A 26,365-nucleotide genomic window follows, 5' to 3' on the forward strand; every position below is an offset into this window, starting at 1 on the left:
TTCTAGCGTTGACTCCCTTAGAGTCGTGAGTTTGAGATCGACTCGAAACATTAACGAGCCAAGCCGAGCAAGTCAAAGCTCGGCTCGAAAAGCTCGTGAACATGCTCGACTAAAATATATATACTAAAACATACGGAGTACAATTGTAAAAATATAAATTTATTTTTTAATAAATTTTTACTATGAAACTATGAATTTTTTTAATTGCCACATTCATTAAATTTTTAATATTCATTTTAGTTTATATACAAGTATATATGTAAGTATATTAATTATATGTATAACCTTTAGATTGTTAGTGGGGTAAAACTCTATAATTTTTTAACCCTAACTAAAGTCCCACTAGTCCACTACTCCACTGCTCCACACCAATCTCGCATAGCCGTCATCCAATTCTTGTTAAAGCAATTCTTGTAAAACAAGCACTTCACCTTCCCTCATAACCTCTACTCACGACTGCCGTTGTTCAAGCTCCACCATCGTCAAATTTGACTTTTGTACTATTTTGTGAAATCATTAACATAGCAAAATCGGTTTTTCTTTTCCATAGTTCCCTCTAGGTTTTCCTTGGGAGGGTTTGCGTTCTAGCTTCCTTGGCTAGTTTTTCCTTGTTTCTTGAGGTTTTTCTCGATTTCGATCGAGTTTTCTTTTGTTTTTCTCTGTGCTCTTTCTTTTTCTCTAGATCTTGTTCTTTGTCAAGATGGGGGAACCTGAAAAAACCCTAACTGTGATGGAGAAGGAGGTTGATGACAATAACTCTGTTAATACCATAGCAACGGAGGATCCTAACTGTGGTGGAGATGATGATGACGCTCGCATTGAACTCGCTCTAGTAGGTAACCTCTGGACTAGTCGTAATGTTAATGTGAATGCTTTCATTGAAACGATTAAAGGAGTTTGGCAACCTAAACATGGTGTGGACATTACGAACATAGGAAAGAATCGTTTTTTATTTCAATTTTATCATTGGAAGGACAAACAGCGTATTCTTGATGAACAACCTTGGCACTTTGATAGACATGCTCTTGTTCTTGGTGAGACGGTTGATTCGGTGAAACCGTCGAATATTGATCTCTTTTATCTGCCAATGTGGGTGAGGGTTTATAATCTTCCCCTAAAAGGGAGACTTAACTTAGCAAATGTTGAAAAAATTGGAAATAAATTAGGGGTGTATGTTAAACTTGATGCGGATGCAAAGGTAGGAATTGATAAATCTATCAGAATCCGTGTTATGGTTGATGTTCGTAGACCTTTATTCAAGCAGGTGCGTTTGAAGCTGAGAGGTGGAGTAGAAGAGGCCTTCGAGGTGAAATATGAAAAACCCCTGTTGTTCTGTTTCTTTTGTGGAATGATGGGGCATGGAGTTCAGGATTGCGAGGAGTATAAGGAGGTGGATGAGCCAACTCTTTCTTTTGGAACATGGCTAAAGACTTCACCATGGAAGTATTATTTAGGAGTAGGGGCTGAAGGGGAAGGGAAGGGCAGCAAGTGTGCAAAAACTCTGTTTGTCACAAAGCCGAAAAATCAAGGGAAGCTGAAACGTGATGATCAGGGGCAGGTTAATGAGGTCCTAAATAAACTTGTTGACGTGGGTTTAGGTGATAAGGGAGGGGAGGTTAGTATACAGAAGAAGATGCAGGAGGGAGGTGTCTTTATTTTTGAAAGTGGAGATGACTCAGGTGGGAAGGATGCTCAAAAGGGGAGTGATGGTTTAGGAAAAAAGAAGGTTGACTCTTTAAACAAAAGCTGGAAACGCACTCAAAGGGACTCTGATCATAGTATGGATGGCAGTTGCAATATAGCTGGAGAAAAAAGGAAGACCCCTGATATTGATAAGGTCGAAGGCAGCAGCATGGTGTTGGATGGTGATGGTGAAAGAAATAAAAGAAGACTTACAGTGAACTCGACTAAGCAAGTGGCGAGCCCCACGACTTGGGCTCTCGGTGAATAATGATCTACATATTATCGTGGAATTGTAGGGGTTTGGGTGGCACTCCTACAATTAATGCCTTGAAACGCATTGTGTTTCTTGAATGCCCCCAAATGGTGTTTCTCTCGGAGACACGCTTGAAAGCCTTTGAGTTCGAGAAGATAAAACAAAAGACGAAGTATGACAATGCCTTAGTAGTTGACTGTGAAGGGGAGGGAAGGAAAAGAAGAGGGGGTTTAGCTTTGATGTGGAAGAATTCTTTGGATGTTGATGTGAACTCATACTCCCAAAATCATATAGATGTTGATGTGACTTCCGTGCAGCAGGGGAGGTGGCGTTTCTCGGGTATTTATGGATTTCCGGATGATGACAACAAGCATAGAACTGGTCTGCTCATAAAGAATTTGTGGGATGGTCAAGGGGGCCCGTGATTGTGTGGGGGGGATTTCAATCTTATGTTGCAATCAAGTGAGAAGCAAGGTGGGAGGGATTTTTGCTGTGAAGAAGCTGATATTTTCCGTGAAGCCATTGATCACTGTCAACTTGAGGATTTGGGCTTTATTGGGCATGACTTTACATGGTCTAATAATAGAGGAGGGGAGGAAACCATCCAAGAGCGTCTCGATAGGTTCCTGGCAAACCGTGCTTGGAGAGATTGTTTCCTGGGCTCTTTTGTCACTCACCTCACAAAGAGGAAATCTGATCACTTGCCAATTTTGGTATGCATCAAGGAAGCTCTAAATACCCCGAAGAAGAAAAAGAAAAAGAAACTTTATAGGTTTGAGGAGATGTGGTTGCGTGATGAGAATTGTAATGCAATTATTTCGGAGGCGTGGGAGAGGGGAGGGGATTTGTGTTCAAAAATTGCTTTTACGTCGTCAAAATTGAGCTCTTGGAGTAGGGAGAAATTTGGTGATTTTATGAAGGAGTTGCAAGATTGTAAGGCGGAAATGGAGAAACTAATGGGGGAATGCCAATCGGAAGATGTCATTGCCCAAATGAGAGCCATTGATGATCGTATGGATCGATGAACTAGAAAGAAGGGAGGAGTTGTATTGGAAGCAACGGAGTAGGCAAGATTGGCTCAAACATGGGGATAAGAACACCACTTTTTTCCACACGAAGACGAAACAAAGAGCTAGCCGAAATAATATCAAGAAACTTCATGACATTGTTGGGAATGAATTCGTGGATGAGGATTAGATCACCGAAGTCTTGGTAAATTATTTCGAGACCCTCTTTGCAGGAAATAGTGACATCGAGCCAGACCCAGTCATCGCAAAAGTTGAGCCAATTGTTAGTGAGCGGCAGCATAGTAACGTGGCTGCTTCTTTTTGTGCCGAATAAGTAAAGAATGCATTATTCCAAATGCATCCGACGAAGGCTCCGGGCCCTGATGGTATGTCTGCAATTTTTTTCCAAAATTTTTGGGAAACTGTGGGAGCGGATGTGACTGATAAGGTGCTTGATATTCTGAATAATAATGGGGATATAGGTTCTATTAATCAGACTCATATTGTTTTAATCCCGAAAAAAAAGGAATGTGAGTCTCTTGTTGATTATAGGCCTATAAGTTTATGCAATGTCTTATATAAAATTGTCACCAAAGTTCTAGCTAATAGATTGAAGCTAGTCCTTCCCTTCATTAATCATGAGTCGCAGAGTGGTTTTGTTCCTGGGAGACTTATTTCTGATAATGTGTTGGTTGCATATGAGTGTTTTCACTATCTCAAGAAGAAGAAAAAGGGGGAAAAAGGTTTTCTGAGTCTCAAGCTCGATATGAGTAAAGCTTATGACCGGGTTGAGTGGGAGTTTCTGGAAAAAATAATGATCAAATTGGGTCTGCCGGAAAGTTTTGTGAGTTTGGTTATGAGATGTGTTAGCTCTGCAGAGTTCGATGTCCTAGTTAATGGGCAACCGTCGAGGAGTTTCAAACCGAGTCGGGGCCTTAGGCAAGGTGATCCCCTTTCACCCTTCCTTTTTTTTATGTGTGCGGAAGGCTTGTCGACTTTGCTACGTGATGCTGAGAGCCGGAACATCATTCATGGTATTAAAATTGGGAGAAATGTTAATCCGATTTCCCATCTATTTTTTGCGGATGATAGCCTTCTTTTTGTAAGAGCGACAGAGGAAGAGGTGGATGATGTGCTTGGCATTCTTTCTACGTATGAAGTGGCTTCGGGTCAGAAACTGAATATGGATAAATCAGAGGTGTCTTTTAGCCGAAACATTGAGCAAGAACGGAAGAACATGCTTCAGATGAAGTTAACTTTTAAGGTCGCCGATGGACACGATAAATACTTGGGGTTGCCAACTTACATTGGTAGCTCTAAGAAACAGGTTTTCTAGATTATTCAGGATCGGGTTTGGAAGAAACTTAAAGGGTGGAAAGGAAATTTTTTGTCCCAAGCGGGAAGAGAGGTGTTGATAAAGGCAGTTGCTCAGGCCATTCCAACGTAAGCAATGCAGTGTTTTGTTATCCCAAATAGCATTATTGCTGAGATTGAGAAATTGTGTCGGCAAATTTTTTGGGGTCAGAAGCGGGAAGAGAGGAAGCTTTGTTGGATTGCTTGGGAAAAATTGTATGTCTCGAAGAAGGAAGGGGTCTCGGCTTTAGGAATATGAGGAACTTTAATAATGCTCTCCTAGCTAAACAAGCGTGGCAAATTCTTACCAACGGAGAGTCTTTAATGGAAAAAGTACTCAGAGGGAAATATTTCCCTCTTTCGACCCTATTGGAGGCCAAGATGAGTTCGAACTCGAGCTATACTTGGAGATCAATTTTGGGTGCTCGTGAGGTTTTGGTCAAGGGTATAAGGAAAGCTGTTGGGAATGGGTCGTCTATTCATATTTGGAACGATCCCTGGGTCCCCAACCTCCCTAATTTCAAAGTGGTGTCGAGTAGAAGGTTGGAAGAGGAGACTCCCACTTATGTTCGTGAGCTCTGGGCTGACAACTCATGGGATATTCATGCTCTAAATGCAAATTTCACCTCTGTTGAAGTTAATGAAATCTGCAAGCTTCCCACCCCTCTTTTCAATAGAAATGATTCATGGGTTTAGAACTATACAAAAGATGGGAATTTTTCTGTTAAGAGTCCCTATAATCTGATCACTTTGGAGCAGAAAAATGTTGTAGCTACTTCTTCCAATGTGGCTTGCAACTTCGAATGGTCGATAGTCTGGAATGCGGAGGTTCCCCCAAAGATAAAATTTTTTACTTGGCGTGCTATTAGAGGTGATGTGGCTACTCAATATAATTTGATGCAAAGAGGTATGAACATTGATCCTATTTGCCTTATGTGTGGCTCTAAGAATGAAAGTGTGCTGCATATGCTTGTTAAGTGTGTAGAAGCTAAGCGTATATGGTATCTCTCGCCTTTACGTTTGGCTGTTGATAATTATGTGGGATAGTCTTTTGGTGATTGGTGTTGCTCGGTTTGGCTCTGCACAAGGACTCTCAATGGTGGAACATTTTTTGGTGTGTCTTATGGGGAATCTGGCTTCGTAGGAATGGGTGGTTTTTCGATGGTAAGAAGAAAGATGAGAGGGAAGTAATCCACAAGGCCATTGGCATTGTTGGTGAATTTTCTGCAGCTCAAGAAAGTGTAATCATGACTCACACACCTCCCATTTTACAGTCTAAGTGGAAACCTCCTGCAATTGGACTCATAAAAGTGAATTCTGATGCTGCTGTCCCTGGATCAGATTGGGTTAACTTGGGTGGCGTTTTGAGGGACTCGGTGGGGGATGTAGTTGTCTCTACCTGCCTTCGTTTGAGGGGTAAGTTTGATGTAGATGTAGCTGAGGCCCTAGCTATGAGACATGCTTTATCTATCTCCATGGAATCGGGTTTCAACAAGCTTTGTTTGGAGACTGATTGCCTTAAGCTGTTCAATCATTTGGCGAAGGGTTATGCTCCTCATACCACTTTTGGGTTGGTAGTAAATGACATACTCCAACTCGCTCGTAGTTGAATTTCCTGCTCTTTTTCTTTTGTTAAAAGAAGTGGCAACACTGTTGCTCATAGCCTTGCTAAACTTAGCCTTGCCTTCCATGACCTTAGAGTATGGATGGAGGAGGCCCCTAGTGAAGCTGCTAATCTTGTACTTGATGATTTAAACCTGTTGGTTGAGTAATAAAAGGCTGAGTGAAGTTCCCGTCAAAAAAAAAAAAAAAAGCTCCACCATCGTCTACTCACCATCGATTACTCAATTAGTGCTCAATTGCTGATCGTCGTCGTCTCGGCGTCAATTAGTGCTCACGCACCGCCAATTAGTTCTAACCGTCGTCTACTCATCCTTGATTAGTGTTCATCATTGTAATGTCTACTCATTTACTTAACTATGGCAGGAATAGGGGTTAAAATCGATCCAGAAGTTAAGTTTTTTTTTTTTTTTTTTTTTGAAGAAGACAGAAATCGAGCTTCATTATAAATAAACTACCGAATAAAAAACATCAAGCTCGAGCTGAGCTTTGAGCCAAGCCGAACTTGGGTTTGAAGTCTCGAGCTCGAACCGAGCCTAAGTTTCCGAAGCTCGTCGAGCTTCGAGCTCGAGCTCCCTTTGTGAGAAACGAGCTCGAGCCGAGCCTACCACTGTTCAAACTCGGCTGAAGGTTTAGCACCCCTAGGCAACACCTTTTTTTGACACAAACCCAAGCTTAGCATTTATTAAATCAAAATATTAATGTCATTACAAACCACCCCATGAATTTCCGGGGGTACTCTTCAAGCCAAACACGAAACTCATTAAAAGAATTACTAATCTTAGCTAAGCTATGAGCGACACAATTTCCTTTCCTCTTAACAAATGAGAAGGAAAACGAGAGACAATCAATAGAGAGGCAAAGAATGTCTTTCACCACATTTCCAAAAGCATTCTTTGGCGTAACTCCTTTCTTCAAGTGATAAAGCTTGATATTATCTGTTTCCAACACTTAAGATTGCAACACTTACAGAAATGTTACTCTTAATAATCTAACGCAACAATATTTATTTGTTACCTTAAACTAAAGTAACAGAAAAAGAAAATATTGCTCTAGACTATATAAGACAACAGTCGCTTAGAGTGTTACCTTTATCTTTATATATATATATATATATAGCAAGTTTGGTGGAGTTAGTGGGAAACTCACCTTGTGACTTTGAGGTCACAAGTTCGAGCCCCACTATAGGGAATATTTCAAGCATTACCCCAAACTTGAACCCCACTGTAAACCGTTCACAAATAATAAATATCAGCAACATAATAATAAAAATCATTATCATGTTAAAGCACAATATTAGCAAGAACCTAGGCATGATACTAACAAGATTAATAAGAAACCCTATCATGTCACAAGACAATAAAAATCAAAGCTTTAACCCTAACATGATACTAACAGCATTCTTTTAATCATACTTGATATTGGAGATTTTTTAATAAAAACTAACCGCAACACTAGACTTTCCACACTTTCACTTCATTCAATTATGATTCGACGCGAAAGGTATTCATTACTGGGTTTGGTTTTGGGGAGACACATATGGGTGTCTACACCTACCAACTACTAAATGCTTGGGAGTGACAACGTTTAGAAACATTTTCGAATTATCTCCTTAGATGGCAACATTTTTCATTTGTTGTCATTGTAAAAGTGTTGCCTTACGCATCATTTTACCTTGGCTTTCAAAATTGTTACCTTTGAATAAAAATGTGTTGCCTTATGAATAGACAACGGGGGCATATATTACGCCTCATATGTGTTGCCTTAGGTACAAGGCAACAATTTTTTTATATTAGGCAATGGTTTTGCACTGTTACCTTTGCTTTATTTTGTTGTAGTGTTTATATATAACCCTAAGGGCTACATATATCATTACCCTTATTCGGAATTGATGAATTTGAAATTACATAAAGGCCTAATTTTTTTTTTAATCCTACTATTTATCGAGAATGAGGAATGAGAAGGATGGAGGAATGGTTAGTCCCTCCATCTCCCTCCCCCCCTTCCCCAAGTGATGGAGGTTCGATTCCTCACCCAGCCCTCCAATCCTATAATAAGGTCGAGGGGGCCCACCTCGTATCTTACTGTATAAAAACAAAAATGCCATTGATTGGGAATATAATTTCATTCATTTTTTTTCCCACAATTTCCTTTTAAAAACTCTTAATTACATGATCAATTTGAGAGTAAATTTAACCATTTTAATGGTAACTTTAATCCCTTTAAGGACAACTTTTAATTTGTAATGAGTTTGATTGTTGTATTTAAATGTGTAAATGCTAATATGATTAATGATACAATATAAGTGTTAGGGTAAAATTTAGTTAGAAAAATGACAATTTTTGTAGTATACAAGGGTAGCTTTTAATACTTCACTCTAGGGTAATAACTTTAAGTCTTTAACCCGAATTACAATAAGTTAATGAAAGTCCACCAAAATTAAGAGTTTGTGTTTATACAAAACTCCTAAATCTTAGGGTTCAAATTCAATGCTTTTATAGTTTATAGTAGGATGAAATAACCATGCCTAAATTGTTTAGAGCATTTTCAATGGTTATAGTAGTTAAGGATTTGTTTGTAATTATCAAAACTCACTACCTACTAGTTGGAGCATTGGAGCTAAAATATATATACCATTAGCTTATTACCCCCAAACAAATTAGGTTGGACAAACCAATTTGCTTGTGAAAAAGTTTCCAAAACATGAAAGGTAGATATATTAATAAAATTAAATACTCTGTATAAATGACCAATTAAGAAAGGGGATCTCATTTAAATAATAAACTATGGAGTAGTTAATCATTGTGGTATAAAATAGCTACAAAGTGAATTAGCTTGAAATCTCATGTGGCATGAAAAGCAAATTTGATAATTATCTTGCTATTGGAGTTGCTCGTGGAAGTGGTTCAGATTTGTTTGGTAGATTTACATATATGCTCCCCTTGTTCGAAATTACTTGCAACACTTTCGTGATTAATAAGATGATCCATTTTAGGCTTTGTTTAGTTCATCTTAGTTTATCTGAAATTGATTTTTTATTTATTTTATCTAATCTAATTTTATTTAATGTAAGTTGAACTAAACATATTTTTATTTTATATGATCATATTTTATATTTTAGAAGTTATTTTATTTATTTCGTCTTAACTTATAATTGAATTTTATTTTAATTTTATATTGTAAAGACAATCACCAACACATCTAGAAACAGAGCAACAAAATACACTACAAGAGTGTAGGTTGTGAGCTCACAGTTTGTTTTGCTAGACACCAATTACTACCTCTATTTCTAATTATATGTAACAAAGGGGTATTATTCGTGAGACATAAAATATTCCTTTATTGCACATAATAAAAAAACAGAGGTAGTATGAAATCTAAGCCATGTATCACACAAACAAGTATTGGATTGGATCATAATAGACAAAAGCCCAACAAGTGTTGCAGCAGCCAGTTGTATGGAGTCCTATTAAATAAGAAATTGTTCTACAAATAACCTAATTTATATTAGAAAAAATTGTAAAAAAAAACCTTTTAAAAGCACCATTTTGCGAAAAAAAAATCTTTTAAAAGCTTTTTAGTTTAAAATAACCACCACGTTCATTATTTTGGCGAGAGGAAACCCATTTCCTTAATTATCCTCTAATTAACTTAATTAGATTGTAATTTTCTCCCATTTTTTCTAATTAACCTCTATCCTACCCAATTACTTAATAATTAGATTTAATTTATACATAATAAAAAATAAAAATAAAATAAAAAAACCACCAACCAACCACTCCTTCCCCCCTTTCCTCCTCCCTTGGAAGCAACCCCTTTACCCACCGGACCCGCTGCCCAAATCCCGGCACCTCTGGCGATCTACCTCCATCGTCGGTTGACCCTCCCTTTCCCCTAATCCCCATTGGCGACCACCACCCCCTTTGAATTTTGTCTCTTACTTACTCAAACATGCTCAAATCAAGTCTAAATTGATTGTCATTTGATTCTAAATCACGCTAGCATCACATACATACATAAGCAAACCCAAAACAAGCATCAATTGCAAGCAAGATGCACAAAATTAAAAACCCCCAAATCAATTTTCTAGGGTTTTCAAAATCAAAGAGGGGGTTGTTGGGCAGTGATTAGGGGGAAAGAGAGGGTTGTCTGGCAGTGGAGGAGGTCGCCGAAGAGGGGGATATGGACAGCGGGTCCGGTGGGGGAGGGGGGTTGATGCCATGGGAGGAGGAAAGAGGAAGGAGGAAGTAGGGGAGGGGGAGGAGGAGGAGGAGGAGGGGAGGGGGTGGTGGTTTTTTGTATATTAATCAAATCTAATTATTTAGTAATTTGGTGGGTTAGAGGTTAATTAGAAGGAAAAAAAAAAGAAGAAATTAGAGTCTAATTAAGTTAATTAGAGGGTAATTAAATAAATAGGTTTGCTCTCGCAAAAAAATGAACGTGGTGGTTTTTTTTACCCAAAAAGCTTTTATAAGGTTTTTCTTTTTGTAAAATGGTGCTTTTAAAAAGTTTTTTTTTTTATTTTTTACAAAATTTCCCTTTATATTATAAATAGAGGTTATGTAGTTATGTTTATGTTATTGTAACATGGTCTTTGGATCTCATAATCTTTTTCTGATCTTAACATTTTGTCTACTAACAACTTCAGAGAAAATTCTGAACCGTTATGCAAATGGGGACCCCTCACAATAAAAGCAATATGTGTGAAATCTAACCCCTACTTGTGAACCAAATTGAGGAACTACAATTGAAGTTCTAGATCTCTAAGGAAGACAAAAAGGACACAGAACTAGAGTCCGCATCAAAAGTATATATATATATTTTTTTTAACGGACATCAAAAGTAATCTTACTACTTATATGATTCATAGTAATTTGTGCATGAGATTATGTTTGTTTGGATGATTAGAAAGTGTTTCACGAAATTTCACTAATCAGATCTATAAGGTTCCATAAAGTCAATGTATTAATAAGTATCATATGGAGCATAATAAAAGGCAAAAGGTTGTAACATAAAGATATAATCTGTGCACTAAGGTTCACAACTCTAAGAGACAGAGAATCCAATGTAAAATGATGATGATGTCCCAAAATTAAGTATAGGAGAAAGTTAGTGCGTAAGACACTTGGATTATATGCTCAAGTTATGAAAGAGTGCGATTCACCTAATGACCAATATGGCACTAACTAAACCTCACACAAACGAGAAAATCCTAGTTAGGGTCTGTTCTCATTGACTGAAATCAGCTGAACTGAACTGAACTGAGCTGAGCTGAGCTGAATTGAACTGAACTGAATTTCAACGTATGAGAACAGGCCCTTAATATCCATGATAAATGAGTATTGTTTATATCGTGGTAAAATTTTCATAAAAGTCCGTTGATTTTCGTGCTGGACCAATAAACAAGTGTTTTCTCAGCAAAAGCTCTGACATTGGGCACATGGGCTTCAAAAAGAACACTTCACGTCGTTATTGCTCCATCCATCTACCTTGACCCAGCTTTGAGGGTGAGTTAAGCTCACTCTTGCAATTGTCTTCGTCTTTGTCATGAGAGAGAAACAAAAAGGCAAGCTCACATAGTACATGAAAATGGCTTTGTAAAACCTTTAATGGAGAAATCGAGAAGCACGAACAACTTCAATGGAGAAGGAAGCAAACCTTGCCCTTAAGGGTTAACCATGCCCCAATTTCTCTAATTTTTCTAGGGTTTTTCGTTTAATTCGACGGCGAGCCGTCAGAAATTCGTCGCCGAAAAGGTGAAAGAGGGTGAAGAAGATAGGGGACAATAAGTTACTAGGTAATGTCAAGCATTCAAGCATGGAGCCATGGCGATTGCCGATTGGTGGTTTCGACTTTTCATTTTTTCGGATCGGAAGATGCAAAATTCCAGTTTGTGTACTATTGTTGGAGATTTTCAGTCACTAACCATGGTTAGTGTTATCCTCTTAACGCCCATCTAACAGCATAAGTCCATCCAACTAATGTTAACAAAATTACCCTTACTTTTACATGCGAAAAAACGAATTTATCCTGATACAAACAACCCTTGTTTCTATCAGATATTAACCTGGGCATGCTCCACACAAACCTATAGCATCGATCCAAACAAGAAGACAATGTTAGATATATACTAGATGTGCTGATGGGAGATGCAATGCAAAGGAAGGAAAAGTATTGGTGCATAGGTCCTATGTATTTAGCATGCACATAAGATGGCGTTTTTGTAAATAATGAAAACGTGATGGTGGAAAATATGATGGTATAATATACCACTACATGCATAATAGTACATAAAAAGTACTATTCAAACAACTTATACTTTAATGGTACATTATACATGCATAATAGTACACAAAAATGTACCACTGTATCATTAAGAGAGAAAAAATGTACCACCGAATCCCAGATTGCTCCCTACGTGCATGCCAAATACATAGGTCCTACGCGCCTAGATGCACTCAAGGAAAATTGATACTACCTTATTTATGATATAGAAATTCTCAATGATAGCCCCTAAATTTTGCTACTCATAAATGATAATTCCTTTTATTAAAATTCAAAATAATGACCCTTAGCTTTTTTAAGTTCTTTATTCCACATATGAGATTGATGAGGTTTAAATTAGTTTTCGTTAACTTGCTATCCATGGTTAACCTATCCCTCCACCACATCATTTCCCTGACCTAAACCGCTCTCCCATAGCAAACAACACCCCACAATTTCTCATAGCAGCAGCACCAACCTCCCCAAAGCAATAGCTGAGACGACCACGACCACGTTCTTCAGTTCTTGCTACCAACACCTCCCCACTCTATCCTACACCACACCATTTCTTATCCTACACTACTCCAACTTCATCTTCCACAAACTTCCTCACGCTGCTCTCCTTGACACCAACATAATTTCCGGAAATTGAAGCTCCTACGAGGGTTTAGTGAGAAAGTTTTTGAAGGAAAAGGGGCTGTGCAGGCGCTAGCCTGGGCATTTGGGCAGAGGGGGCAGCGTTAGGCGGCAAGCCTGGGCGCAGTTGGCTAGTAGTCTAAGGTGGCAACATGGAGGAGAGAGAGGGAAGATGAGAGAACTGGCTGACACAGTGAAGGTAGCTGATTTCATGGTAATTCATTAAAAGGAGAATGTGGTTTTGGCTTGCAGTCACCAGCCATGCGTGGGTGGAGGAATAGCCGAATAGGTGGTCAGGTTGGAGAAGAGAAAGTATGTAACACATGTTAAAGGATAAATAAAGAAGCATAACCAAATGAATGTATTACAAATTTTACACCAAATGAGATAACTACAACGATTTGATTCAGATAAGCAATGCAATTGCAGCTGATGGTTTGGTCACATGCGGATATTTTCTCTCATGTCATACTGGAAATATGATTCAGTAGCAGTAGCCAGCAGTTCTGCAGCTGAACAAACTTGAGACAATAGTCAAAAAAAAAAAATAGTAATATAAATTTGAGATTAAGCTGTTGAAATCTGAGCAATATCGGATGCATATTATATAAGTCAATAATACATAATGTGAACTCAAAATGATCCAGAAGTGTAACAGGCTAACAGCCCCTACATTCAAAAGAAAACTAATGAAACTAACCCCAAAGATATAATTCAGGGAAGACAAGTATAAACTTTTAACTATTTCTCATGTCCTAAAATCCACTAAAAGACCTGAAGTTTTTTTGATTTTTGAAACAATTTCTATAATGAGAATCCTGAAATACATACCAGTTATCATTTTCTGAAAGAAGATATATCCTTGTACGAAGATTTTAAAGATCTATACAGCATAACATCCTAAATTCATTCGATTGCTCGTCACTATTTGCTATAGAATCTCCCTGTCACAACCTTTTTTTACGCCCAAAAATTTTTGAAAAGAAAAAAGAATCCAAGCGACAGTTCAAGTACAACATCCTCCTCCTCCTCCTTTCCCTTGGTTATTTATCTCAGGTCCTGGAACAATAATCTGGGTTCCCTTAAGAAGAGCTGCATTACTGCTCGCATCATGATCACCGTTGACAGTAAGAGTCTTCTTACTGACTGTTCTGTATATCTCAGTCAGAACGGTTAAGAAAGCCGCCTCAACATTGGTTGAATCTAGAGCAGACGTCTCCATAAAGAAAAGATTCTCTCTCTCAGCAAACTCCTTTGCATCTTCAACTGGCACTGCCCGAAGAGAAGCCAAGTCACACTTGTTTCCAATAAGCATGATCACGATATTTTTATCGGCATGCCCCCTCAACTCATCTAGCCATCTAGCAATGTGGTCAAATGATTGGCGCTTGGTCATGTCATATACTAACATTGCTCCAACTGCTCCTCTGTAATATGCACTTGTAACAGCTCGATACCTGAATGTGAGAGATGGTTAGCAGAAGAGAACGCTAAACAAAAATTATTTTTAAAAATCAGCAAGAAACAGAAACATATGGGGTTATTCCACAGGAATGGCATCCTCTTTCTTTCATTTTCCACAGCATATATTACTTTTTTTTTTTGAGAACCACAGCATATATTACTTAACAGTATATAACAGGTTTGAATCTTGTTTGATACATAAGATTTAAGCTAAGATGATTATTAAAGCATATACAAAGAGCAGATAGGAAAGCTAAAGGGAATCAGCAAGTACAAGTTAATCATGGGAACATTTTGTCATTCCACAAGCTAAAAACCATGGCTTTGTATCTTAATTGATACATGGGATATAGGTCAATATGTAGCAATTAAACTTGCTGAATCAAAACTTCTCAAGTTGTGAAGGACTCTGTCATATCACCTGATCCTGTTGATACAGAGCTGTGGTGGCCAATACAAACTAAAAAAGCTGATACAACTGATATATAATCAATCAGACAATGACACAACACCATGATCCTTTACATGTCATCAGTCACCACTAAGTATTCTTCCATGGTGTGAAATATTGACTGACTGTGACTGTGACTGTGACTGTGACTGTGATTGTATCCAAACTAAAAAAGCTAAGGATTTTGTTTGTATAACTATGTTGCTCAAGTAAGCACCTTGTTAATAGACCTTGACCAACACCAGACAAAGCTTACATACAAGACTTTTTATAATGAAAAAGAAAGGCAGACTCTTGCTAAGATAACCATTAAAAGCTTTGCTAAAATACGGCCATAAGAAGCTCTAAAAAGAACAAGTACATGTTTATACATTAATAAATAACAAACTAATTTAGTAGAAGTTTTGATGGAGATCGTGAACAATTCCATACAATCATCACAACCATCAAAATAACCTCCTGAACATCCAGAGGAGAAATTCTAGAATGAACTTTACACCAATTAACTTCAGATGACCACTCCTAAAGAAAACAAACAAACAAACAAACAAACAAACAAAAAAACACCAAGCAAATAATCCTTATTTTCACGCGAGAACTCTCAACTAAAACTAGAGTTGAAAACTTGAGATCAAAACATGTTTTCCTTTGATTTTTAATTTTTATTTTTCTGAATTGCTGCCTTGGTGGTTGGTGCAATGGTGCTCATCAAACTCCCATAAAGTGTCACTGGATAAAGAGAAAAAAAATCCTAGATGATGTTTTCATCAACTATAATAAACTTTTGACCAAATCTTTTACAGCGTGTTTGAATGAAGGAATTGGGAGAGATGGGACTATGGGAGAGTAAAAGGTGAATATCCTAGATGATAATTTTCATCAACTTTTACTCAATTTGAAGCTTCATCTTCCACTACACTAAACTACATGTTTTCATCCTTGTTTCAATATTTTCAAGCATCGTCCTCTTTCATTGTGATACTGTCTGCATGTTTAATGACTAAATAATGCCAATCTAATATCCAGATCTAAGACTGCATTATGTGACACTAGTGTTAGCTGGAAAGCATACGTTCTGCCATTCTGGTACTCGAAACAATTATGCAATATAAATCACTTTTGGTTAAACAATCCCTATGGTCAATGGTATCAAATTTTGTATTTTGTATGCACGTTCCAGAACATGGTAAGTAGATAAGAAAGGAAGCACAATAGGAAACACTGATTGACATACAAAATAAAAAGCTTGAATTTCAGTAATAGGATGAACAAAATTGGTTGTCATAGACAAGGAAGGAGTGAGAAATTAGGAAATACTGAGAGCTGATAAATGTCCAGCAACGGAGGAGAAAGAGATTCTGGTAACTAGATCTCTACAGCTGTTTAAGGAAAAAATCCCAGTATTCATTACCCTGCTTTCAAAAAAAAGTTACAGGAGATTTTAAATGTTGGCAATTACTTGTCTTTCAAAAAAAAATGTTGGCAATTACTTTTGCACTTAGTGGAATAAGACTATAAGGGCTAATTGGTGTTTGCATACAGCACCAAAGCATGGAACAATAACTGTCAGCATCTTGCTATGTTGGAAATTAATTTCATTGTCAAGGATTTTGTTTGGACATTCTTTAGAGGATCCAAATATTGTTAATTAAAATTTTATTGCTAAGTAGAACAAGTTGTTGATGCTGAGAACAAAGTGAATCACAGCTAAAAGCGACATCATTACCCAGTCAAACCACCCCCCCCCCCCCCCCCCCCCCTCTTTTCCAAACCCAGAAGGCCCCAACCACAGGTCCACAACCCATAAAAGAGAAGAAATTCTCAGAAACCTCCTCAAAAGAGCTAGAGAACATTAGCGAGTAAGATGAAGAGTCACAAAATGAAGAGAGGGACAAAAAGATGCAATAATATAAAGCCATCAACATTTTGATCCTCTAAAGAATGTCCAAACAAAATCCTTAGATCATGGCCCCATACTAGTGTAGACAAACAAGTGAAATGACCGATAAGTAATTTTCTTTTTTCTGGTAAATTATCACTACATATATATTCTAAAGACTATCGCAACAAAAGAAGCAATTAAAATAAAGAAAACTGATAACAACTTAAAGAGGGAGCACATAAAACATGTGCACAATACCAAGGTAAAATGAAGGCCATATATAGCCCAAACAAACAGATAAACCAGGACCATATTTCTAGCTACCAACAAAATCTATTGAGCAGATAATTACAAGATACGGTAGCACTTCACTTTCCTAAAAAGACACAGAGACCCGTATCCAGCTTTCTCTTATCAAAATCTTTTTTCCCCACATAAATCACATGTTGTGTATCAACATCACACATAAACATTTTATCAAAGGGTACCTCATCACGAATAGCAAAAAAGTTGATAGAATGAGAACTAAATTGCTTATATTATGGCGAGTATAAATTTACAATTCAACATCATAAATAGTCATGATGTATATCCACTTACCATCCAAAAGTCAAATCGTTATCCAACTATCATTCACCTAACCTCTCTTTCACCATTGAGTATATTTTCACCTCGAATTCTATTACGAACTTTAAACACATGCAGAGTAAGGCAAAAGGCTGATAACATTGTTCGACTAGCATTCTAATAAAATCAGCAGTATAAAGAGAAGAACTAAGACATTATAATGATTAACCCATACATATCAAATCAAGTAAATATTCAATTTTCTTTGCAACTTGAGCACTTCATTCCAACTCAACAAACCCACAATTGAATAAACTTAAACGTCCTAATAATATATGAGAATTACACACCCAAATTAAATCGAAACAAAAGCTGAAGGTAACATCAAATAGCTAACTACAATCCCCTAATCATCACCTAAAAACAATCCTTGAAAAGCTAAACAAGGCCACAATTGCTGCAATTCTACACCAAACTTTTATAAGCCACAAACATACAGCAGCAGCAGCAACAACATCAATAAAAACAAAGATCATATCAAAATGAAAAGCAACAAAATGATGATCAACCTACAAAATGGGCATTTTACAATTGATCATAAATTGAATTTTTTTCAACATGAAAAATATTAACAAAATAATAAGCTAGAAAATGAAATTTGCAAACCTTTCTTGGCCAGCAGTATCCCATATCTGAGCCTTGACGATCTTTTGATCAATCACAAGGGTTTTTGTCTGAAATTCAACCCCAATTGTTGCTTTCGAATCAACACTAAATTCATTCCTCGCAAATCGAGCTAAAAGCTGGGATTTCCCAACAGCTGAATCCCCAATTAATACCACCTTAAAAACATAATCGATTTTCTGATTAAAATCTCCATATAAATTCGACATTCTTTTTTTCGATCAAACAGTAATCTTCAAAAATCTAATCCAATCCCCTTAAAATATTATCAAATTCGCTTATAAATGATCGCAGTATTAGGATTATACGCAATCAATTCTTACACCAAGATCGAAAATCAAACAACCAAAATTTCTGGGTAAATTATGATCAAAATCAAGTTAAAAAAATTGGCAGATGGTTCGATCGATAGAATAGGGTTAGGGTTTGAGGATCAAATAAAAATTGAGAAAATTTGATGAATTTGTTGAGAGAAGATGATCAATTGGAAAACTGGAAAAGAGGAGAGAGAAAAAGAGAGCGAGCAACGGCTGAAGCGGGACCCATTAACGGCTTTTTCCTACCTTCCATTGGAACATTTTTAGAGTGGAGGATCATTACATTTGCGTAATTCTAAATTAATTTAATTTTTTTCTTTTAATTAATTAAAATGTGAAGCCCAATTTGTAATTTGACTTCTCTTTTAAGGGCTTATATGCCAACATGACCAATATTCAAGGTTTTGATATTGTGATCCAAGTTTGACTTGATTTAGAAATTTGGATTCAAAATTGATCATATTTGAACGCGAGTTAAATTATTACTTCAGTTTTTATTTATCGAAAAACTTATCATGTTTTAGCCTAGTTGGTTTGCTTCGATTGTGCATTTTTTTTTTTGTGTTAGTTATGGTGTGGACTCATGCATTCAGCTTAAATATCAATTGACATAATGTTTTTTAGCGCGTGAGCTTGACTAGTTGGCAACTATTTTTACTGGATTATTTTTGTAAATCAAAGATTTAAGGAAAGAGCATTGAAAAAGAAATTGAAAAGGCAACTTTACAATAACAAGGAAATAATATATAAAATGAATAAGCATTAGAACCCAATCAGTAGCCATAAACTTGCTTTTCTAAATCAAGTTAAGTACTTTTCGACCTATATTTCGAAATGACCCAACCGAAAAAAATTCAAACCTGAATATGATCCGATTAAAAAGGTTAGTCCTCAAACCAATTGACAATGTAATTGTGCTATGCTTAGCAATAGCAAGATGTGTTACGTTTCTTTCACCAACTCCATAGATCTATCTAGTCTAATATGGTACTCCGTACTATTGCCCTATTGTACTATTGCCCTATTGAATCGTGCCCTAAAAAAGGGTAGACATCTAGGAAAGCTAAGGTAATTTAACTAAAAATATTGATTAATTTGTAAAGCTTTATAATTTTAGTGACATCCGTAAATAATTAAGTATATTACTAGTGATCAAAGTAGAATATAAAATGCAATCATCTCTTAAGCTTAGAGCATGGCCAATGGTTAACCAATTGGGTTGGTTATTAGGAGAGAGAAAGTGAAAAAATAATAAAAAATTGAAGAGAGAAAAAGTTGGGGGAATATTTCAATAACCTAGTTATTCTCATAACCGGTTATTTGGGGTTGGTTATGCAATAAAATATTGCAAGTGGGTGGGTTTTTGTGATTGTATTTATATTATATCGATCAGCTACATGTTTAGAGACCGCGAAAAGCCAATGGCCTGATGCAATAAGGGACTGCGGGACGGAATACAATATGTTGTTCTAGTCTTTCATACCATGCATGATGTCATGTTAGTCCACCAACCAGACAGCAATCAAACTATGCACTTATCAAGGTTCTTGTTTTCTTAAACTTTCATTGCTTCAATCATCAAGTTAGTTGCAAAGGCTAAGCAAGTTGACAATGCCTCAAAGATATCAAAATTGGAAAATTTATAATAATAAATTATCCTATTATTGAGATACGTAAATCCCTAGTAAGGAAATTGCTAGATTCTATACAGATTAATTGCATACTTATGATCCTTATTTTTTTCTTCCACATACATGGAAATTTAGCAATAACAATTCAACAAAATCTACACTGCTAACAAGGTATCAAAGATCCTCCACATCCTTTGGACGAGAGCAGAAAGAACCTGAAGTACAGTCGAAAATACCCTACATATTACTGAGTATATGTATATATGCTACCATGCTGCTACTGCTTCCTCTTGATCATCCATCTAAGTGCATCGATTTGCAAGGGAATAAGATTAATTATTACTATGCTATGCTGTTGAGAATTGTCGATTTAGATAACACACTTGCACTTGGCTCGACTGTCACTTAAAACCTGCAAACAAACGGACACTGTCATTATAAGTTGGATACAACACCCCAAGATCATTTTGGTTGTTTACAAGAAATTATCCATTTGCAGAGCTAGTTATTAGGCTTCTAGAAAGGAGCGATGTCTTTAAGACTCTTGATGAGCAAATTGCTATGGCACTATTGGCATTTCGCCCTCTATTAGCTAGCCAGATTATTTACCTAATAATTGAAAGAGAATACAAATCCAATGTGCATCTGATTACAAGAGAATTAGGAGAACAAGCTCTTGTTACCTTATACTGATTTTGAAGATTTTTGATATAATCAACAGCTAAATCCAGCATGTCCGATGTATTGGTTTGCTATATCAGAAAACGGAAATATTATTAGGCATTTACAGCAGAAACATGTTAATTTGGAAGCATATTCTACATGGACCAACCTTGTCCATGTTTGGAACGAGTTCTTGTAATTTCCTCATTCGTTCACTGATCCTGTTTCTTCTCATCTGAAATCAGACATATAATTGTCATTATCCAGTATCATGATTAATTTCATTACAACTAATGATCGTATTAAGCTTACCCTTTCAGCGATACTTCTAGGGTGTGTTGCACAACCTCTTTTCGCTCTGACCTTACAAGGAACCACATCCTGGAAATGCAGCAACTTTTCAACAGCGGCCATCTCAGCTGAAGTCTTTGGCAAGCTCAAATGATGTGTCAATCCAGCAGAGCGGCTTGTGATACCACCATTCTAATAATCATTTGAGCATCAATATTAGAGTGCTACTATGAGTTAAGTTCAAGAAGGGAACATTTCTCTGTTAAGATGTTTACCTCAGAAAGATGAAGAGATGCATCTGAAGTAGAATCATTCCAAGGAACGAAAGGGTATCCTGTGGGACTAGTACTGTCAAACCCTGCATCACTTTCGTGGTTTCTGAACTTCCCTTCATCTGCACTTGTTTCCTTTACAATATCATTTCCTAGCTCAGGAATTCGTGGCAAAAGGCTCATATTCAGCCTACTTGCACGAGGACTAGATTCGCCACTAGTACTATTCCCTACTCTGAAGTTCCCAATACCCCTCATAATTGTGTACCCTACAAGTTTTTATGAAGAGTTTAGCAACAACTTAATCAATATAATACTTGACGTCTACATTAACATACATAGTGCAGAACTTCGTTAAGAAGACACAGATTAGAGGTAGATGCATCAAAAAATTACTGTATTAGTAGCAAGTTACATTCACACATTGCTTATACGGAATTATATTCTCAACATAATCCAAGCACTGTCATTAAGTATGATTTCAAATAAGCTCAAACTGCTAATCAAAATGCATTCTCTAACCAAACACCCAATACGTGTCAAAACTATACGAAGTATAATGACCTACAAGTTGTTACACATACATGAAGCCTTGGAGCTACACATCCTAATAAGCCGGTGACATCTCTAGATTGAACTATCAACGCACACTTATCAAGCGGCCAATCTTGAGCAATCTACCTAGATAATATGTTTTGAAAGCAATTTTCATCTGTGCTTCTAGTAATCACAAGAAACACAAGAACAGGTACCACCAAAAACAGAAACCACTAAGATTTGCTACCGTGACCAACTTAAGATATTGCATAAAATAAGATTTATTGCTAAAGATAAATGGTGCATAAACAAAGGTTCAAAACAAGGACGGAATAAGAAATCTGTTTAATAATTTATTGAACTCCCTTGATGTTACTATAAAAAGTCATTTCTACATTTTGCATCTTATCTACAAGTATTTATAGAAACGTACTAACGTATTTAATTACGCGTTTACACCTTCTCAGGCCTTCTTTAACTTAAGATTAACCTAGCAGCTTTCCTTATTTTTGCCTCAAGATATACTAACTTCTATACATTGCAATTAGCCTAAACTCTTCTCCAATGTTTCCCTCCTGCCTACAGTAGTACTTCATTTTTTCAGTTTTATTATTATAACAATATTTTAATATTCATATCCGCCATTGTAAATACCTTTGGTTGATTTAACATTTAAAAATAAAAAAATAAAAAATAAAATAAAAAAAACTTAGCAGCAGAAAAATTCTACAATATAACAATATACTTTATTTACTAGTATTAAAATTTTACATATAATGATTTTTTTTTCTTTTTACGCGGAGTACTCAGTAAATAGTCAAACATGTCAAGTCAATATAGTTTGGAGTTATACAACTAAAATTTCAAATAAGGCACAGTACAAAATAAAGAGCAAGAACAGATTTTAGTGGACCCTCTATTGAACACCAAAAACTAGCGTCCTCCACAAAATAAGATAAAACTGTCATATAAAACAATTCAGTAAAAATTTTTGTTTAAGAATTATATGAAATGGAGGTAGTACTTTAGTTTAAGAATTATATAATCACAGTTTTATATTAATTGCAATGATTTGTCATATAAAATACTTTAGTAAAAAAGTTTGTTTAAGAATTATATGATCTCTGTTTCATATTAATTGCAATTATTAGACATTTTCCTATCTACTTTATGTCAAATCATTTTAAATAATATGAAATGGACGTAGTACTTTAGTTGGTTAAAGCATAGACGGATTCAAGGACGGACCTACTAGGGCCATGGCCTACCCCAAGCCCAGAAAAATTTAAAGTTGTGTAACTAATAACATAGAAAATGGGCAAGCAGAGTAGGTTTTTCACATTTAGATAAAGGGTTTTTTTTTTTTTTTCTGATTTGTTAATTGATTTTTTGCTTTTGCCTGCTTCCATTGAAATAAATTACAGTTTACGGTCCACACTATGCAAAATTCCTGGATCAGACAATGGTTTATATTCTTAAAAGGCAATACCCAAGACTTAAAAATAAATCTAAAAAAAAATAGTAATATTAAGCCCCTATCTTAAGGCGGCAGGATAAGGATATACAATTAACTCTGGTGTACTATGTACTGTACATCTTAATTAGTGACCTTACCCTGTACCCACTATTATTATTATTGTTTTTTTTAGAGCGAGTCTTCAAAAATGGTCGTATAGACTAATAGACGAGATTTGATATCAGTTGTAAACCACTCTTCAAGACTTTAATCAACTTAAACTAGCTAACACAATTAAGCTAGGTACCATTCACACTATTATTGCTAGTATTCACACTTTACTTTTGGAATTAATTACTAAGTTGATAATGTAATATAGAATGAATAATTTTTTAAACAAGGTGGGTCTCTCTCACTTTGCATTGAAATTTCCTCACAAGCAACGTGACAACTAAATCGAACAAATATACTCCGTAGTACATACGGAGTAACGCAACACCAATACTCAATCTGGAAACTTAAATTAATATTGCAAAAATTTACCAAAAACAAATTAAGAAATAGTTACCATTTTGGGTGTTATTAAGATGATTGAAGAATCCAGCAGGGGAGCTACTCTGGCGATTAAGATTCAAACCACAATTACCCTGTCTCGTCGTCGAGAGATTGATTGTTGATCGATCCATTGAACTTGAGGTATTTATCTTTGGATATTGAGGAGGTAACTGACTACTCTGTTCGCCACCGCTGCCGCCGCCGCTGCCTACCATTAGATTCTGAGGCTTTCTTTCATATGATTCAAAAATATCATCTGTAATTCTGCCATTGAACTTCTCAGAATCACTGGAATTCTGGGTTAATTCATTGAATAAAGAACTTGGAGCAGAGCGAAATCGCAATAACCCGGAATTATTCTGCTGTTGTTGATGATGAGGATTATGACTAAGGAATTGGGGTTCTATATAAGAATCCATAACACCAAAAGCTAAAAGAGGAAAGTATATATTGTTGCAAAGATCTCTTTACTATTTTTAGATGATTGAAAAATAAAAATAAATAAAAAAAAAAACTGAGTAATAAGAAATAATCAAAGGTTTCTATAATCGGAAAAATTCTACAATAAGTGTTGACTTTAGCTTATAATCACCCCTAATACCAAATGAGTAGTGACGGATCTAAGAATTTGGAACAAACTTCAAAAGAGGAAAAGGAGGACAAAGTTGACACGGGTCAACGAGATGTTATACTCCCTCCGTTTCAGAATAACTGCAATAGCTTATTAGTTATTACAAGGATTGTCATAGTTTGAGGTAAGTTTAGGATTGAAAGGGTGTAAGACTAAGAGAGAGAGGAATAAAAGTAGGAGGGGACAAAGGGGGCCTAGATTTTGTCTACACCGAATCTAATCGCTAGATTTGGGAGATAATGAGAGGTACACACAAATACAAGATAGTAAATTATGTTAGATTGTTATATTAGCGCTATGTATATCATTTTCCTAAAATCGATTAACGTTTTGTGTTTGCGATGTGAGAAGAGAGCAGCAGTAAAAGCAAAGGGAACGGAGAAAGAGAGAGCAGGTAGGAGAAAGCGAAGGCTGCGGAGGTGGTGGGTGGGTTGATGAAAGTGATAACAATGAAGAAGACAGCCACAAAAAATTAAAAATATTAAAGAAAAGAAAATGAAAATAAAAAGGAGAATTTGTGGGTTTTTATTTAATTGATGAAGAAAATAATGGGAGTTTGAAAATGTATTTCCTAAAGAGGAAGTAGTTTCCACAAATGCGAAGCATATCTTTCATTTATTCCTTTCTCCTTTGGTTGTCTCCATGTCTTGCTCATCCCGCGCCGCCACCCTTCACCACTCTTTTCTTTTTCTTTTTCTTTTTGTTTTAACATAAATTAGGAACCATTCTTTTTTTTTTTTTTTTTTTTTTTTTTTTTACATTTATGTTTTTTGTATTTTACGGCACAGGTAAAGCTATACAAAGACTAGAATAGACCCGATGTACAATAACTTATTGTAGACCCAACCTTCTTATATACCATACGAATGTGATTATATCATACGAGATGTGATTATATTACTACAAAAGTGATTATATCATTTTGAAACTGTTATGTAAATGTATAACTCAAAAAGTGAATTTATCATTATAAAAAGTATCAAATAGTAAATTACATCATTCAAAACATGATTTTTAAATTTTATCATCCTAAAGATAATTATATAATCTCATTAAATGGTTTAATATGAGATTATATAATTCAAAAATATGACTCACAAAAAGATAATTATATCATCTAAAAAGGTGATCATACAGAATGTGATTATATTATTTGAAAGTGTCAAATTTTGGGTCTACAATAATTTATTGTAGACCGGGTCCATACAAGACCGATTGGTAAAGCTAAGCCTATAAAGCCCCACCAATTACTAAACTAAGTTTAATCTAATTGTTCCTTAAAAAAAAGTTTAATATAATTGTAAGGATTCTATCTTCCAATTTTGAGAATAGGGTAACGACACTTTAAGGAAGGAGATCTCTTACCCTTCTCCCCTCACTCTTAAAGTCTCTAACCTGCATATATCAGACCAAAAACCTGTAGAGGTTAAGGTACGGTTAGGTTCATTCTCCTTACCTTAAAAAAAATATATATGTTCTCAAGGTTTTTTTAGTGCAACACTTGACCATTATTTTCTTATTGCTATAACTATTTGATAGGTCGTCGAGCCTACCAAAGATAAAGTCTTATCTTGGTCACACTAGCTAATAGCAAGGGTAAGAAAGGGTCGTACCTAAAAGAGGCGTTGAATCAATCACCGAGATAATATCGTTTAAATAAGTTAAATGAAGTTGAAATTGGGTTACTTTAAGTAACTTCTACTAATTCAAGCAACTAACACTAAGAGGAGATTAACAATAATTAGAGGATTCTAGGGCTCGGGTTATACCACTCAACTTCATCACAAATCACAATTAGCGTGTAACAATCAAGGTAAATTAAAATGAAAATATAGGGGAAGTCATCTAAAGCATCCAACTACTCTCTCAAGCTAGATAGATTACTTGAATTATGAATACAACCTACTCTCGTGGTCACAAAGCATAAAACAGGTATTAAAGCATAATCACGATGACAAAAACATTCCCTTGACTTGAAATTCCTATTCTCATGGCATTTCAAGTCAATTAAGCATAAGGGAGCTAACTCAAATTCATCTCGATCCTTCGTTGAGAAAGCTTGGGTAAATAGTTCTAGCAATCGCCATATACAAGAACTAAGCAATTAAACCACTTAAGCTCAACTAATTAACACCCAACAACTACCAA

The 26,365-nt window shown here is 36.0% G+C and overlaps 3 protein-coding genes across 3 annotated transcripts; 1 reads left to right on the forward strand and 2 right to left on the reverse strand.

Annotated features, from left to right (window-relative positions):
* Window positions 1-2,385: 2,385 nt before the first annotated feature.
* Window positions 2,386-2,961, forward strand: LOC145633095 (uncharacterized). Its single transcript, XM_081685388.1, has one exon. It carries the CDS (start codon window positions 2,386-2,388, stop codon window positions 2,959-2,961), a length of 576 nt encoding a protein of 191 aa, XP_081541514.1.
* Window positions 2,962-13,395: 10,434 nt separating this feature from the next.
* On the reverse strand, window positions 13,396-18,499 carry LOC145630970 (ras-related protein RABA4d-like). Its single transcript, XM_081683085.1, has 2 exons — window positions 17,847-18,499; window positions 13,396-14,273 (listed from the first exon to the last, which is right to left on the reverse strand). Exons 1-2 carry the CDS (start codon window positions 18,071-18,073, stop codon window positions 13,823-13,825), a joined length of 678 nt encoding a protein of 225 aa, XP_081539211.1. The 5' UTR covers window positions 18,074-18,499; the 3' UTR covers window positions 13,396-13,822.
* Window positions 18,500-19,806: 1,307 nt separating this feature from the next.
* On the reverse strand, window positions 19,807-24,532 carry LOC145630971 (transcription factor bHLH130-like). The gene is made up of 6 exons (XM_081683086.1): window positions 23,600-24,532; window positions 21,042-21,307; window positions 20,788-20,958; window positions 20,645-20,710; window positions 20,496-20,564; window positions 19,807-20,224 (listed from the first exon to the last, which is right to left on the reverse strand). The coding sequence occupies exons 1-6, from the start codon at window positions 24,003-24,005 to the stop codon at window positions 20,183-20,185; spliced, it is 1,020 nt and encodes a 339-aa protein (XP_081539212.1). The 5' UTR covers window positions 24,006-24,532; the 3' UTR covers window positions 19,807-20,182.
* Between the last annotated feature and the right edge of the window lie 1,833 nt (window positions 24,533-26,365).

The sequence above is a fragment of the Chenopodium album genome, chromosome 5 (genome assembly GCF_948465745.1).
Source record: "Chenopodium album chromosome 5, dcCheAlbu1.1, whole genome shotgun sequence".
Classification (NCBI taxonomy): domain Eukaryota; kingdom Viridiplantae; phylum Streptophyta; class Magnoliopsida; order Caryophyllales; family Amaranthaceae; genus Chenopodium; species Chenopodium album.